At 46.6% G+C, this 16,502-nt stretch overlaps 1 protein-coding gene across 5 annotated transcripts in view; it reads right to left on the bottom strand.

The window, feature by feature from the left end:
• Positions 1-16,502, bottom strand: part of LYN (LYN proto-oncogene, Src family tyrosine kinase) — a 143,358-nt gene that overhangs the window by 32,636 nt on the left and 94,220 nt on the right. For all 5 annotated transcript variants that reach the window (XM_002710498.6, XM_002710497.6, XM_089335260.1 and 2 more), the window contains 2 exons: positions 11,280-11,462; positions 10,048-10,124 (listed from right to left, as the gene is read on the bottom strand). In XM_002710498.6, the coding sequence (XP_002710544.1) occupies positions 10,048-10,124; positions 11,280-11,462 (260 nt within the window). The remainder of the gene's footprint in view (positions 1-10,047; positions 10,125-11,279; positions 11,463-16,502) is intronic.

Raw genomic sequence — 16,502 nt, 5'->3', positions numbered from 1 at the left:
AACTCTGCCTGTCAAAAAAAAAAAAAAAAAAAAAGAAAAGAAAAGAAAAAAAAAAAAACTAACCTGTCACAAGACTGCCTGCAGGCAAACAGCCATCACAAGGGCTTTAGCCTGCATTCTGAGTGAGGCTGAGGGTGACGGGAGGGCTGAGCACAGGATGTGAGAGCTGATCTGTGTCTTACAAGCTACGCTCAGCAGTCCCGTCAGGTGAGCAGGAGCTGAGGCACGAAACTAGGCAGACAGCTACTACGTGATTCTTCCAAAGAAGAGCACTTGCTCAATTTGGGTCAGAGAGACAGGGGTCAGGAAAGTGTGTTGACTGGGAAGGCGGGATCTTTGCTGAAGGATCGGATACACAGTGTAAGAGAAAGAGAATTGGGACCAGTGTTGTGGAACAGTGGATAAAGCTGCTGCCTGCGATGCTAGCATTCCATATGGGTGCTGTTTGGAGACCGGCTACTTCACTTCTGAATCAGCTCCCTGCTAATGCACCTGGGAAAGCAGTGGAAGATGGTCCAAGTGCTTGGGCCCCTGCACCCATACGAGAGATCCAGAGGAAGCTCCTGACTCCTGGTTCTGGCCTGGGCCACATCCTGGCCAATTCAGCCATTTGGGGAGTGAACCAGAGAATGGAAGATCTCTCTCTTTCTCATTAAAGGAAAAGAGAGAGAAAGCAAGTTGACAGGAGCTCCAGAGTTTGGGATCTGACACCGGAATGTTGGGGCTGCTTGAACAGAAGGACAGGAGAGGATGGGAGGGGCAGGTTTTGGAGGAGGGAGGACAGGAGCTCAGTGGGAGCACGTGGAGCTTGCCATGCCTGCTGCACTTCCATGTGGAGGCACTGAGGAGGCAGTGAGCCCAAGGGAGCAGTGGGTAGGAGACAGAAACTTTGAGGTAGTCAGAGTATAGACAAACGCAGTGGATCAAATCAGGTCGCTCGCTTGGCCCCGGCCCCCTTGCCCAAATTCAGTCACTTGGAACTACAAAATGTGACCTTATTTGGAATTAAGTCTTCGCAGATTTAAGAAATGAAGGTTCTCAAGAAAAGACCACATGCCAGCTTGAGGGTGGGCTCTAAATCTAGTGACTTTGTAAGAGAAAGGCAGAGAGAGAGATCAGAGACAGAGACACAGAAGGCATGAAGATGGAGATGGAGATTACAGTGACACCGGCACAAGCCACGGAACCTGTGACACCTGGGCTTCCGATTCTGGCCTCCAGGATGGTGAGAGAGCGAATTCCTACTGTTCGAAGCCTTCCTGCATCCCTAAGACAGCCATGCAACGCTCTCAATGAGCTCACCTTGGAGGTGAGGGTAGAGAAAGAGAAGGACTGAGTTCAAGGACATCCCAAGGTTTAAATGTTGGGGAAGAAGCGCTCAGCGAACAGCGCCCTAGAAGCCACATGAAGAAAACAGGGAAGAGAGAGAGAAATTGCTGCTGCCTGGCCACATGGGAAGGAGCTGAAAAATGCCCTTGGCTGTAGCATTGTGGTGCGTGGCAGGGGATGTTTGGGTGGGTGAGGGGCACAGGTGCTTTGTCCAGAGTTGCTTTGGTCAGTGGTGGTAGGGTCCAAAGGGAGTAGGAAGACAGGACCCAGACAAAGTGTGTGGTCAGAATAGGGGGAGAGGAACATGGGGGCAGAGCTGGCTGGAGGGGGTCTGGGGAAGAGGGCAGACAAATTTCTCTAGGAATAATTTCCCTGAGTACACAAGCAAGGGAAATGCTAGCGCAGTTTCTAGGACAGTGCTTTGCAACAGCAAGAGAGGATGGGACCTGGTCCTAATGCAGTGGCTGCCCCATGAGAAAGGAGGGAATAGGCCGTGGAGGCATGGGCTGTCTGCCAATGGCCCCCCCTTGCTCAATGAAAGACATGGCAAGGTCATCCATGGAGATAGATGGGTGAGGAGGAGAAGATTGGCAGATGGGGCGGGGGGCAGGCGAAGGTGTGGGTGAGAGGGAGAGGAAGGGGGCTGTGAGCAGCCGGATTCCCAGGCACCTCAGGGTGTGGTCTTAGTTTAGAACTGCAAAGAGCCAGCTCCTCACATCAGCACTAGTCCAGTTGTTGGGTGGACATGGGAACAAAACAGCTGATGAGCTAGGCTTGCATGAGGCTAGGACTTCACCAGGCATGGATGGCAAGGGCGGGAAGGGCAAGAGACTACACCGGGGCTAGGGAAGGAGAGAACAGCACAGGTGGGAGGAGGCGTGGAGACTGAGAAGGATCCAAGGATCACAAGTGCTGGAGAGGCCTGGGAGGGGTGAGGTGGAGCACTGGAGAGTGTGATGGATGGGAAAGCAAAGAGTGGAGGGGCTGCAGTGAGGGTCACCCACACAGCGGCTCAGCAGGGAGAGGACACAGACCACTCAGAATGAGGACGTGGGTGTGTGCCAGAGTTGAGGGTCAATGCGTGGGGAGCCCAGGACACTGAGGTGAGGTGGGACTGACTGGTGGTGTGGACTTCAAAGTTGGGGCTCCTTGGCAGGTGGGGTGGTGAGAAGGCTTGAAGCAGTAAAGAGGATGCAGCAGCATAGGTCTTGGTAGGGTAGCCGGCAGATTGCAGCTGAAACACAGGGCATATCTGACGATTCAAGGGGTCTTCAGAAAGGGCAGGGGTGATGGGGGCAGCTAAAGTGCTGCTTGGGGCACCTGCATCCCGTATGGGAGTGCTTGGGTTCAAGCTCACTCCTAATTCCAGCTTCATGCTAACATAGGTGCTGGGACGCAACAGGTGATGACTCAAGTGGACACTCACACTGAGTTCCTGGCTTCTGGCTTCAGTCTGTCCCAGCCCTGGCTGTTTTGGGTATTTGGGGAGTGAACCAGCAGATGGCAGACTGTTCTCTGTCTCTCTGCCTTTCAAATTTAATTATTAAAAGTTTATGGAGGGGCCTGTATTGTGGCATAGGGGAGGTAAACTGCCACCTGCAATGCTGGCATTCAATATGAGTGCCTGTTCGAGTCCTGGCTGCTCTACTTCCGATCCAGCTCTCTGCTAATGTCCCTGGGAAAGCAGCAGAAGATGACCCAGGTCTCTGGGCCCCTGCACCCATGTGGGAGACAGATGAAGCTCCTGGCACCTGATTCTAGCCTGGCCTAGCCCTGGCCATTGTGACCATTTGGGGAGTGAACCAGCAAATGGAAGCTCTCACATTCTGTCTCCTCTTTCTCTCTCTGTAACTCTGCCTTTCAAATACACAGATCTTTTTAAATTTTTTTAAAAAACATTCATGGAAAATTGAATTAAAAGATTATTTTGTTGCAAAAAAATTGAAACCCATGTGTAGGCCTTTAGGATATCCATTTTCCATGAAGTTTTTGAAGACCCTTTATAGATATCTTAATCAACAAATGTGCAAGTAGATAGTTGTGTAACACATAGCACTTCCCAGATCATTAGATTATAAACACTGGGGTTGGGAGTGGAAAAATTAATAAGAGTTGGAAATCCTGACTTCATGGAGAAGAACACACCCACCCATCAGCAGGTGAATTCCAGCATGACCCTGGCCAGCAGGTGCACCCAACTGGCTCTGCTCAGCATGCCCAAGAGGCCACCGACAGCCTTGAGTGACACTGAGGAGGAAAAACCTGTTCTGTTGTGTTTTCCCCCTCCGAATTAAGCCAAATGTACCCACTGGCAGCTGGCTTCAGTGTCAAGGACTTCATTTATAATTCCTCCTGCTGTGCTTTACGCCACAAAGAGCGTGAACAAAGCAAGTCTTTGTCTTATCCTGCAGGCCCAGGTACTTATATCCTACTTCCTTTTTCTTTTCTCCCTTTTATTTCAACCATGAAGGCATGTTTTGTGCAAAGAAAGCAAACCCACAGAAGAAGAAGAAGAAATTACTTTATGGCTAACTACATCTGAACAGTGACTCAGAACAGCTATACAAAATCAGTTTCTTTGAGTTGCTTGTTCAGAGCCAGAGGAAGCAGAGAGTAAAGAATCTGTTGTTGTCCATGGAAATAGATGCTGCTCTCACTTTACCTGGTCAGTACAGCCATTCTGCAAAGCCCTGTTGAGCACCTACCCTATGCAAGGTGCTGTACTAAGTTCTGGGTACCAAGACAAACAAGGATTTATAAAATGATGCAGCATGCAGACCATGATGCGAAAGCAGCAGATAGGAAGCTGAATACAAGGCTGGAGGAGCAGGGACCTGGGGCAGAAGCGCTTTGGTGAGGAAGGTTGGAGACACCATGGGGTGAAGGGCGATGCTTTCCAGGAAGCAGGCTGAGGAGAGGCTCTAGGTCCGGGACCAGGTAAGGAGGACAGGGTGCTGGGAGTCGCTTTCTAAGTGTGGGGATCCAGCGAAAAATTGCTGAGCACTGTGGGCGTGACCTCTGGAGAGGTTAGACTCGCAGAGGTGAGCACCAAATGGTAGTGTCCAGGGGCGAGGGCACAGGTGCCAAGGAGAGCTCGTGTTCAACGGGGTGTAGAGGTTTAGCTGAGGAAGAAGAGGCCTGGAGAAGGATGGTTTGGGTTTCACCATGTGAAAGCATCCCGTCAGATACTTAAACATGGCTAAAGTGGTGTACTTTAGGTTTTGCATATTTTATCATCATAAAAAAATGCAAAGAAATAAATAGTCCAACTGCTTGCACCTACTCAGTGGAGTTTGGAAAGAGGGATGCCATAGGGTCAGTTACAACACACAACACACTTCTATAAAATACGTGGATGGTTATTAGAAATTCAAATATAATGAGGCAACACCAGGAAAGAGGAAGCTGCACTAGCACATGTGAGGGCTGATGGTGACCTGGAGGAGGGGGTACACTCATGAGAAGTCTTCCGAGTAAGCTGGCCCAAGTGCTTGGGTCCCTGCCATCCATGTGTGAGACCGAGATGAAGCTTCTGGGTCCTGGCTTCAGTTCAGCCCAGCTCTGGCTGCTGCGGCCATTTAGGAAGGAACCAGCACATGGATGAGTCTCTCTCTGTTTCTCCTTCTCTCTGTAACTCTGCCTTTCAAATAAATCTTTTTTTTAAAAAATGTGATTTAAATTTAATCCTGAGAGTAGTTACTATGTAATAGAAATATCTAGGTCTTGGAAATAAAGATTTTCGGACAAAAATCAAAAATAAAACTAAGGAAATCTTTAATTCTGGGGTGAGTGTTGTGGCACAGTGGGTGAAGCTGCTGCTTAAAATGCCCACATCCCCATTTGAGCCACAGCTCTTCCACTTCTAATCCATCTTCCTACTAATGCATCCTGGGAGGCAGCAGATGATGGCTCCAGTCCTTGCGTCCCCATCACCCCAATGGAAGACTCAGATGGAATACTGGGCTCCTGGCCTTGGCCTGACCCAACCCTGGCTATTGTGAACATACAGGGAGTGAAACAGCAAATAGATCTCACTCTATCTCCCTCTCTCTGTTGCTCTGCTGTTCTAATAAATAAATAATCATTTTCTAAAGAAAGAAATATCTAATTCTGATAGCAAAACCCATGAAGGCAAAATGATAGGTATCACAGTAGTGGCTGGTGAAAAATGATCACAGGGTCAACTCCATCATGGGATGACAGCAGAGTGTAGAGGAAAGAGCCAATTTTCTAAAGATAAAGGCAAGAAACAAGTCCCAGCAATTCCATTTGCAAGTAGTCTTTTTTTTTTTTATAAGGTTTCTTTTTTTAAATTTATTTTTATTTATTTATTTATTTTTGACAGGCAGAGTGGACAGTGAGAGAGAGAGACAAAGAAAAAGGTCTTCCTTTTTTCCGTTGGTTCACCCTCCAATGGCCGCCGCCGCCGGCGTGCTGCGGCCGGCGCACCGCGCTGATCCGATGGCAGGAGCCAGGTGCTTCTCCTGGTATCCCATGGGGTGCAGGGCCCAAGTACTTGGGCCATCCTCCACTGCACTCCCTGGCCACAGTAGGGAGCTGGCCTAGAAGAGGGGCAACTGGGACAGAATCCGGCGCCCCGACCAGGACTAGAACCCAGTGTGCCGGCGCTGCAAGGCGGAGAATTAGCCTAGTGAGCCGCGGCGCCGGCCACAAGTAGTCTTTAAAAAGTTCATGGAAAATGTGTGTCATAAAAAACTGCATGGATTTCAAGACGTTTTGGCACCAAAGTAAACATCTTTCATTTCCACCTTCCATAAAATTTTTCAAGTCCCTTTGTACCAGCCCAGTAACCTTGGACAACTTCAAGTTCACTTTCTCATCTGTCCCATTCAAGGCTGTTGGGCTCAAATTGGATAATGGAAGTGGAAGTGCTTTATCAACTAGAAGGAGCTAAAACACATGTCTCTCGCTGCCACGGTTGCAACAACTTCGCTTTTTGGTTTTTACTGCAGTTTGCAGATAACTGCCCATTTCCTTTTGGCTAAATTTTGCACTTTTAGAGTGTCTCCACCAAAGAGCAAAAAATGCATGGATTCACTGGGTCTGTATGACAAGATGCTTTTTCTGACCTCCGTGCTGCAAACTCTGAATTCTGCCTTTCTTTTTCCTCTCAGTTTTACTAGTCAAGGATTCCGTCTCCGGTTCTGTGATGCAAATTCCCACCCATTGCAACCGCGTCTCTTTCCAAGTTTATTTGCTTTTCTGATACAGAGCAAAGGCTAGAAAGGAAGTGTGCAAAGTCTCTCTGCTCTGAATTGTCAATCTTCCTTTGCAAAGGAGCCATTTTCCTATGACACTGTAGGAAGCTCAAAACTACTTTACTGAACACAAAGAATAGAGTGCTGAGGGAATCTGCACTTGTCAGGATTTAATCCGCACTGAACGCAGAGGAAGGCACCTGGGCTGAGGGGTGGTCAGGGAGTGTGGGATTGCCCAAAGGCCCCAGCACGCCTCTCAGAGTTCATTTTGAGACAGGAAGTGATGCAATCATCTCCCGCATGAACTGGGAGCCTGTCATGAGAACCAGCCACTTCCTGTCTCCGCAGGAGAATGGGGAGGGGAATGTAGAACATGAGGAAGGGGATGATGGGGACAGGGAAGAGGAGGCCTGGCGGAGAGGATCGGAAAAGTCCCCACCGTGCCCCTTACTGCATTCCCCTACTCCTTTGGGGCTGGGATAAGTAAGCTGACCTATTTCTACTCTGTAATAATAGTAAGGATTTACAAAGTCACATTAAAGGATAGGACATAGAGGTCTTGACTTTGAAAAACTTCCAACTACATCAAAATAATGCTTTCTGAGATAAACTATGTAAAATCAAATGCAAAATGCCCAGGCCAACAAAAGAAAATCATTCTCTGGGTACAGCACACACCCCAGTGTGTATAATTCCTGGAGAACTGTGGCACAGATCAGGCTCTCCAACAGGCTGGATAGCTAGTGACCCATCTGCCAGGGTCCTACTTTTCCACACCCCATCCCAGTGGGCAACCTTTCAGGACACTCCTCAAGGCCCTCGCTCAACAGGGGGCACTGAAGGCAGGCACCACCCAAGCAGTGGGGCTCTTTTGTGTCAATGTGATTCAAGTTTATCAGACTTCTGCTTTCTCCATTTCCTGACCTGCTAGCTACACAGCATCAAGACCTGCACCTAACCTCATTACTCTTCCTCTTGCTGCACAATGGTGGTCTGCAAACTGTGGTCCTGGAATCCCCGGGGTGCCACGGAGCTGCTCAGGGGCGGCAGAGAGTTTGAGGACAGGGGAAAGGGCAGGAATGCTGGACCCCGTCTCCTCCCTTCTGTTCCACCTCAGCGAATGCCCCAAAAGCAGGGCGGCCCCTGAGTGGCAGAGCCAGGATGCACACTTTAGTCTTCAGATGCTAAGTTCCAGCTCTGCCCACAGCACTTGCTACCCTCTTCTCTGTAGGAATGTATCCTAAGACTCCCCAGTGCGTTCAGAAATCAGGGAGAGTACCAAGCCTGTTTATACTACCTTTTTTCCTAACATACTCATATATACCTAGGATCAGGTTTAATTTATAAATTAGGAATATTCCTGGTGCTGCAATGCCGGCATCCCATATGGGCGCTGGTTTGAATCCTGGCTGCTCCACTTCCGATCCAGCTCTCTGCTATGGGCCTGGGAGCTCAGCAGAAGATGGCCCAAATCCTTGGGCCCCTGCACCCATGTGGGAGACCCAGAAGAAGCTCCTGGTTCCTGGCTTCAGATAGGCGCAGTTCTGGCCATTGCGGCCATCTGGGGAGTGAACCAGCAGATGGAAGACCTCTCTCTCTGTCTCTACCTCTCCTTCTCTCTCTGTGCAACTCTGACTTTCAAATAAATAAATATATCTTTTAAAAAAATAGGCATAGTAAGAAGACAACAGTAACTAATAGTAAAAGAATAATTACAGTAATATACTACAATAAAAGTTATGATTTGTGGAAATTCCCATTCAATACTTTAGGACTATGGGCAACTATGGACAGCTGAACTGTGGGAAGCAAAATCACAGTTAAGAGGGGACACTGCGCCGGCGCTGCGGCTCACTAGGCTAATCCTCTGCCTTGCGGCGCCGGCACACCAGGTTCTAGTCTCGGTCGGGGCGCCGGATTCTGTCCCGGTTGCTCCTCTTCCAGGCCAGCTCTCTGCTGTGGCCAGGGAGTGCAGTGGAGGATGGCCCAAGTACTTGGGCCCTGCACCCGCGTGGAAGACCAGGAAAAGCACCTGGCTCCTGCCATCGGATCAGCGCGGTGTGCCGGCCGCAGCGCGCCGGCCGCGGCGGCCATTGGAGGGTGAACCAACGGCAAAGGAAGACCTTTTTCTTTGTCTCTCTCTCTCACTGTCCACTCTGCCTGTCAAAAAAAAAAAAAAAAAGGGGGGGGGGGACACTGCCCTCTGCTGCAGAGTATGTGGCCTGATCCTATCTTACTCTGAGTACTTTATCAGTATACCCATTCATTCCTCTGATCTCCCTATCAAGGCCTTGTCAATTTCCCAACTAAGAAGGTCTGGGGGAAGAAATGGGAGCAAGAAGAGGCTATCATGAAGATCACCCTTCCCTGGAACTTCTGGAAGTCTCTTGTGCTAGATACAGCAGGTGTTCGGCCTCGTTGTGAAGATCTCAGTTAAGACATCCAGGACCCACATTGGAGGGCCTGGGTTTGATGCCCAGCTCCAGCTCCTGATTCTGGTTCTTGGCTAATGCAGACCCTGGAAGACAGCCAGTGATGGCTCAAATAATTGGGTCCCTGCCACCGTCATGGAAGACCTGGACAGTGTTCCTGGCTCTCAGCTTTGGCCACAGCTCAGTCCCAGCCATCGTTGGCTTTTGGGGAGTGAACCAATAGATGGGAGCTCATTTTCTCTCTCATCTCATGAATAAATAAACAAATATTTGAAAACAAAATCTCTTGATCTCTTGTACTGTATACATCAGGTTTCCCGGGGCATGGCCTTCCCAAAACAAATCAGTATGACCAATACTGAGAAAAAAAAAAAAAAACAAGTAGATTACTGAATATGATAATGGCCACAGTGAAACTATTTAAAAGTCAGGAGCTGGCATCTTTTAAACACATATTTCCTTGATAACCAGGTACAGTGCTGCAGTTCTGGGTAACTTGCCTCTGCTCTTACATATACTCCCGGAAATATGTGAATACAAAATAAACAAATGTGCAACTCCTGGTCAATAGCAGAACTATTAGCAATGAATATTCTCAGAACCCTAATGACACACGCAGTAAGAAAGAAGGAGAAAAGGGAAGAGCAGGAAAGTAGGAAATATAGTTCCTGTTTTCAAGAACACCGAAGACTTAAACATTATCAGTACATTCAAGTCACACCTTAGAACATATGCATCAAGTAAAAATCACTGTGCTGTTCCAAAACGCTGAGCAAAGTGACTGAGCCAGCTACACCATTTCCACAAGCTGTGGGGAAAAGAAAACAAGCACCCAGTTTGCCTTGTCCTATTGAAAACGATGTCCCAGTGAAACCTAGACACATGCACACACACTCCACATGAAGCTCCCATTCCCATCTCCAAGGAAGCACACTTGGGAAGACTTTTATCTCATAACCACTTCTGCGACACATTTAATGGAAATGGCTTCTTTCTGGAACTGCCAGGCTGTCATGAACAGGGCGCATGCACCCAGTGCTCCCACGCACTGGGCTTGGAATACCTACCTGGGCGGAGAAGTCAATGAGCTTCGGAAGCAGCACCTTGCCACCCTCGTCGCTCTTCAGGAAATCCAGCAAACTGCCTGTGTGTAGAGGAAGGAAGCATTGGTGTAGCCCAAACACACAAGAAAAAATCCAGACACAGTTCAAATGATCATTAGTCTTGCGGGAAAGACCTCTCAAAATGATTGACTTTGCAATTCTGTGTGCTTAGAGAGCCTTTCCCAAGGTTGGACAAATCCAACTTTAGGCCTGACAAATACATGTGGTCCAGGTGAGAAAGGGTGACAATGAATACTGCTTTTCCCTCAACAGGTATCTGAGAGAAATGTGTTTTAGAGTACAAAGGGACTTCAAAAAGTTCAACAGAAAGACTTTCGGAAATCCATTCATAGTTCTTTGACAATTATGTGTTTTCATGATCTGTTTGAAGACCCTTTGTATAACGTCTACTATAGTACTTATAGAAATTTAACCTCCACAAGGCTTAGGCTTACAAATAGTCACACGTTGAAGTGACACTCTGAACATTTAGTTGGTGCTACAGAGGGGAATGAACTAGCTTTAGAACTTCAGGAATGCACATTTAAGAATGTTACACAAATATTCAGGATGGACATCTGGTCTGGTGGTTAAGCCACTACATTAGATGCCCACACATCATATTGGAGTGCCTGGTTTCGAGTCCCAGCTCCACTCCCAATTCCAGCTTCTTGCTGATGCACACCCTTGGAAGCAGCAGGTGATGGCTCAAGTAGTTGGATTTCTGCCAGACCCAGATTGAGTTTCAGCCTCTTGACTTTGGCCTGGCCCAGCCCCAGCTGTTGTGGGCATTTGGGGAGTGAATCAATGGGTAGGAGCCCTCTCTCTCTTTTCATCTCTGTGCCTCCTAAAAACAAATAAATGAAAACTTGAATCCCTCTTTGAAATATCTATTCATTTATTGGACAAATATTTATTGGGAGGCTCCTAGACATGAAGAACTGTTCTTGAAGCTGATAGGTATATCAGGCAGATATAAAAATAGCAGGAGGACTATATATCCATTTCATGACATGGGATTCTCCTGGGGGATAGGTTTAGGAAGACATTTTGCTTTCCCATATTTACTGATTTGAAAAATCAGTAAAGTATGCTGTTTTACAATTACAATTTATTGAGTGTTCTCTGAACATTTAAGCCTGGACCTTTTGGAGACTGAAGCCATTCAAGGGCCTTGGGCACTGGGAATCACTCACCCTTGGCCATGTACTCAGTGATGATGTAGATGGGCTCCTCCTTGGTGACCACGGCATAGAGTCTCACAAGCTTGTCATGCTGCAGGGTCTTCATGAGGTTTGCTTCTTCAAGGAATGCTTGCACAGACATGGTGCCTGGTTTCAGGGTCTTCACAGCCACCTTGGTGCTATTGTTATAGTAACCTAGGAAGGAAAAGGAAGGCAGGGCATGCCTCATCAAACAGAAAAACTGAAAACTGAACTCTGCAAATGCAGACGAGCAGACAATTTAGTAATAGATGTAAAATGGCTTAGACAGACACTACAGAGTGATAAAATTAGGGACGACTGAGTGAATTCTCCACGCTTTCTTTGCAGTAAAAATTTAAAATTATCCCCAAATCAAAAGATTTCTATTAAATGACAGTAAAAAGAAAAGTTCTATTGGCATTCTACCACGAGGACTCATATTTTTCATTAGCTCATAAAATGTTCTTTATCTAAAAGCAAACCACGCCGAACCCTATACTCTAATCCTTTGTATAATACACACACACAGACACATACACTGTAACCCCAATTTAAGAAATATTAACATATTTTACCTATATACACAGAGACAAAGGTGTGGAAGAAAATGTACACCTTTGTCTCCAATGGTTCAACTATGGGTGATTTTAATTATAGTCACTATACATTTAACTATTTACTTAATTTCCTAAAATCGATGTGTTATTTTGAGACTCAGAAATTAAGTGTTGTACATTATTAAAATCACTTATATATATTAATTCTAACCTATAAAATTTTACAGTCAAATAAATATCTCCCGAAGTTCTAGAGCACTGGAGAACACTGGACTCAGGTGGCCCTGTGCTAAAGGGTTCCATGCTCCACGGACAAAGAGCCCTGGCCCACTATCACCCCACCCCCACCTAGGAGATGCAGCAGGTGTACTGGCCACCCCCTTATGGAAGAACCTTGAATTTGCTTCCCTCGGCATTTCCCACACTTTCCTGGCCACGGAACACTTGTTCATATACTTTTTTCACACCACATGGAAAAACTGAGAAATGCTGACTCCTTAATATAGCTCCCCCAAGACAAGTAATAATTTTTGAGGACTATCTTAATAGAGTGTTTAAGCTCAATCCTGATTTTCTTTTGAGAAAGGTTTGGTTTTCCTCAGCAGTTTGGCAAAGCATATAGATGACAGTGTTTCCATTTCCTTTCCTTACGTGTCCACACATGTCTTGGAGGAACCACCACCACTGTCCCTGTGGGTTGCTGCTCCCTGGCATGTATCTGTCGTAAGAAAAGTTGAGGTGGAAGTGTGGTCTTCCTTTTTAGGAAGGTCCCCATGTTACCCGCATGTGAGCAGACAGAGCAGACCGGAAGTTTGCTCAACAGTAAGCCATTCTTCAGCAATGACTGCCCCTGAGTGGGAGGATCTGGTGTGACTTCTACTCGTTCTGTTCTACTTTGCTTAACTTTGTCAGTGACCTTGTATCTTTCTCTTCCTTTTTCTTTTTTTAAAAAGAATTATGTTTAAAAAGAAAATAAGCAGTTTTTATTTCAAAACTTTCAAATGGGCCAGAAAAATATTTGTTTACAACTCACAGACAACCCTAGTTAATGACATTTCTTCAGATTATTAAAACTGATTTCATTATTAAAATATTTCCTTTTTTCTTTACTTTGGTGGACACAAGGCAGCAGTATGTAATACCCAAATGAAAAATGGAGAATGCAGTATGAAATAAGTGTTAGAACACACAGAGAAGACAGTAGTATAAAGCTGAAAAAAACTAAGTCCTTCTCAAAAATTACGACACAAAATAGCAAACCATGACTATATTAAATGGATTTGCCATCTAAATCCATAAGCAGAAGCAATATGAAATTTTTTATAATTCTTCAGAGTAATTTAAAGGTAAATTCCACCAACAAAAGCCCTTTTACATTTGAGTCAAGAAGATTCCATTATGAATTTTTAAAAAGTTTATAAATAGACCCTCAGTTACATGAGTATATCCGTGGCAAAGCATGGCAAGAAAATACACTCTGTGTAAGGGACTGACAAGGAAACAGTACCCGGAACATGGAAACCATTCCTACAAAAAAATAAGAAAAGTAGAAAACTAGGCAAAGTCTCAGATGTGCATTCAAAAAGAAGAAATCTGGGGCAGCTATTGAGCTGTACATTAGGCTGCCTACAACCTACATTGGAGTACCTGGGTTTGGGTCCCAGCCCCGGCTCCTGATTCTAGCTACTGCTTGTATGGGCCTGGGGAAGAGGGTAGGGGGCAGCGGTGATAGCTATGATAGCCGGTGGGAGAGCTGGATTGAGTGACTAGCTATCAGCTTTAGCCCTCAAGTTCTTGTGGGAGTGAACCAGTGAGTGAGAATTCTCTCCCTCTCTCTTCCTTTATACATTCATCTTCCTTCCTCTTTACATCCATCCCCTCTCAGATAAATGCATAAAAACAAGGGCAAGCATTTAACACAGTAGTTAAGACACAACTTGAAGTGATCACATCCCATACTGGAGTGCTTAGGTTGGGTGGAGTCCAATCTCCATTCTCACTTCCAATTTTTTGCCAGTGCACGTCCTCAGAGGCAGTAGGGGGTGGCTCAAATAGCTGTGTCCCTGTCATCATAGGAGGCCTGCACTGAGTTCCTGGCTCCCAGCTCCAGGCCCAGTCCTGAATGTTGCAGGCATTTCAGGAGTGAACCAGCAGATGGAAAATCTCGCTCTCTCTCTCTCTCTCCCTCTTTCAAATTAAATGAAGATAAATTAATGAAAATATCAAAAAAGAAATACAAACAACCAACAAATATGGGCAAGGTTCTCAATCTCATTAGTTATCAAGAAAATGCAAATACAGCTATAAAGAGAAACTGCTGCTCAGCTTGACAGAAAGTAAAAAGACTGCCAATAGCAAGGGCTGGTGAGCACCTGGAGGATGGTCCCCCTTGGCCCTTTCCAACTGTTCGTGGATCTCTGTTGTGAAGGCTGTGACTTTCAAGAGGAATCTAGGATGGGTGCTCTTAACTGGTACTCTTGTCTCTGGAATTCAATTGCAAAGCTTCTATAACAACATCCTAAGGTGCAGCTTTCGGCCGGCGCCGCGGCTCACTAGGCTAATCCTCCGCCTAGCAGCGCTGGCACACCGGGTTTTAGTCCAGGTCGGGGCGCCGGATTCTGTCCCGGTTGCCCCTCTTCCAGGCCAGCTCTCTGCTGTGGCCCGGGAGTGCAGTGGAGGATGGCCCAAGTGCTTGGGCCCTGCACCCCATGGGAGACCAGGATAAGTATCTGGCTCCTGCCATCAGATCAGCGCTATGCGCCGGCCGCAGCAGCCATTGGAGGGTGAACCAACGGCAAAGGAAGACCTTTCTCTCTGTCTCTCTCTCTCACTGTCCACTCTGCCTGTCAAAAAAAAAGAGAAAAAAAAAAAGATGCAGCTTCCTTCCAAATGACCACAAACCTGGCTGTGCAGTCCCGGCCCACATCCTTCCGGGGACAACTCTGTTGGTTAGGAAAGGATACCAAGAGAACTCTCCTACACTGCTGGTGAAAATCTAAATCTAAACTGAGTCCAGTCTTTTTTAGTATTGAGTGGAGTTGGAGATTCACTCGCTTCACTCTAAGTTATCCTAGAACAGGGGTGGGGAACATCCAGCCCCAGGGCCTTTTAAGGCTAGTGAAATCATCTGGTCTGGTCCTGCCAAGGCAACTAACTGCAGGTGGGTCTCAAAATCCAATAAATCTGTAGCAGGCTAATTTTAAGTTGATAATTTTGCATGGCCCACAACCAATGTTAAAATATTCAAATGCCCCTTGACAGAAAAAAGGTTCCCCACTCTTGGCCCAGAGAAATTCATGCACACTTGCACCCATACCAAAATGTCAGTGCACACTATTCCTGGGAACCCAGACCTGGGGACAATTGCAATTCCTTCAGTAAAGAGGGGAGTGAATGGATAAACTGTTGTATATGTTGGATACACAAACACTGTATTAGATAGCAATGACGATCAATGAACCCTAGCTACTTCCAAAACATGGATGCACATCACAGACTGATTTAAAGAGACAAGACAGGAAAGAGTGCATTTGGTATGATGCATTTGTACATTCAGAAACAGGCAAAGGCTGGCTATATTGTTTAGAGTGCACACAGCCCCATATACAGAAGTAGTAAAATCATGAAGAAAAGCCAGGAAATTGCCATGAAGGTCAGAACAGCCATTGTCTCTGGGGAGCAAGCAGGTGTGACTGGGAGGGAACACAGGCGCCTCTGGATGCTGGCAGGGTTCCACTGTGTGATCTCAATGGTGCTCACACAGGTTTTCCCTGTGCAATTATTTGTGAGATGTATCCCTGTGTTGTGTGCACTCTTCTGTCGGCTTGTTAAATTGCATAGTGATAAAAGTTAAAGGGAAACTACTCCCCTTTTGTCCTTATGAAAACAATGGGAGGCATGGAGACCTTTACATAAGAGAAAGGTCTGAGGAAAAGGTAAAGTGCCAAGGGCAGGGGAAAAGCTACAGGGAAATATGGCAGCTGCTAAAGTTATTAAAAATGCTGATAAGGAGTTTGAGATGAACGGGACTAACACAGCTGTGCCAAACACACTGTGACAACAGCAGCAGTAGCGGCACCTGCTACAGGAGCTCTCGGGGCTGTGACATGCAGACAAAGGTGGTTTTCATCCTTGTGTTAGAGGTGCAACTGTTATTCAGCACACAGGATCAAATCAACTTCACTAAGAGATCTCCCAGCCTTTGAAGGTTTAATTAACCCAGACATGGGGAGTGTTGGGTTGTCAGGACAGATGGAAAGTGATTTTTTTTTAAAAGTCTCTCCAAGGTATATGCTGTGGAGGGCCACTTTGCCACAGTTAAAGAAGGCTAAATTGGGGCTGGCTTTGTGGCACAGATGGTAAAGCCACTGCTTGTGATGCTGGCATCCCATGTTGGAGTCCCCACTGCTCTGCTTCCAATCCAGCTTCCTGCTAATGTGCCTGGAAATCAGCAGAGGATGGCCCAAGTCCTTGGGCCTCTGTCACCCCTGTGGGAGACCTGGATGGAATTCCTGGCTCCTGGTTTCATCTTGGCTATTGTGGCCTTTGGGGACTGAACCAGAGAATGGGAGATCTCTGTTTCTGTCTCTGTCTCTCTGTCTCTTGCCTTTCAGATGATAAATCAATCATCAATCAATCATAAGCTAAAGCAAGAAAG

Source organism: Oryctolagus cuniculus, chromosome 6, assembly GCF_051225735.1.
Source record: "Oryctolagus cuniculus isolate XC-2025 breed Fujian yellow rabbit chromosome 6, ASM5122573v1, whole genome shotgun sequence".
NCBI lineage: Eukaryota > Metazoa > Chordata > Mammalia > Lagomorpha > Leporidae > Oryctolagus > Oryctolagus cuniculus.
This window is presented reverse-complemented; position numbering and strand designations above follow the sequence as displayed.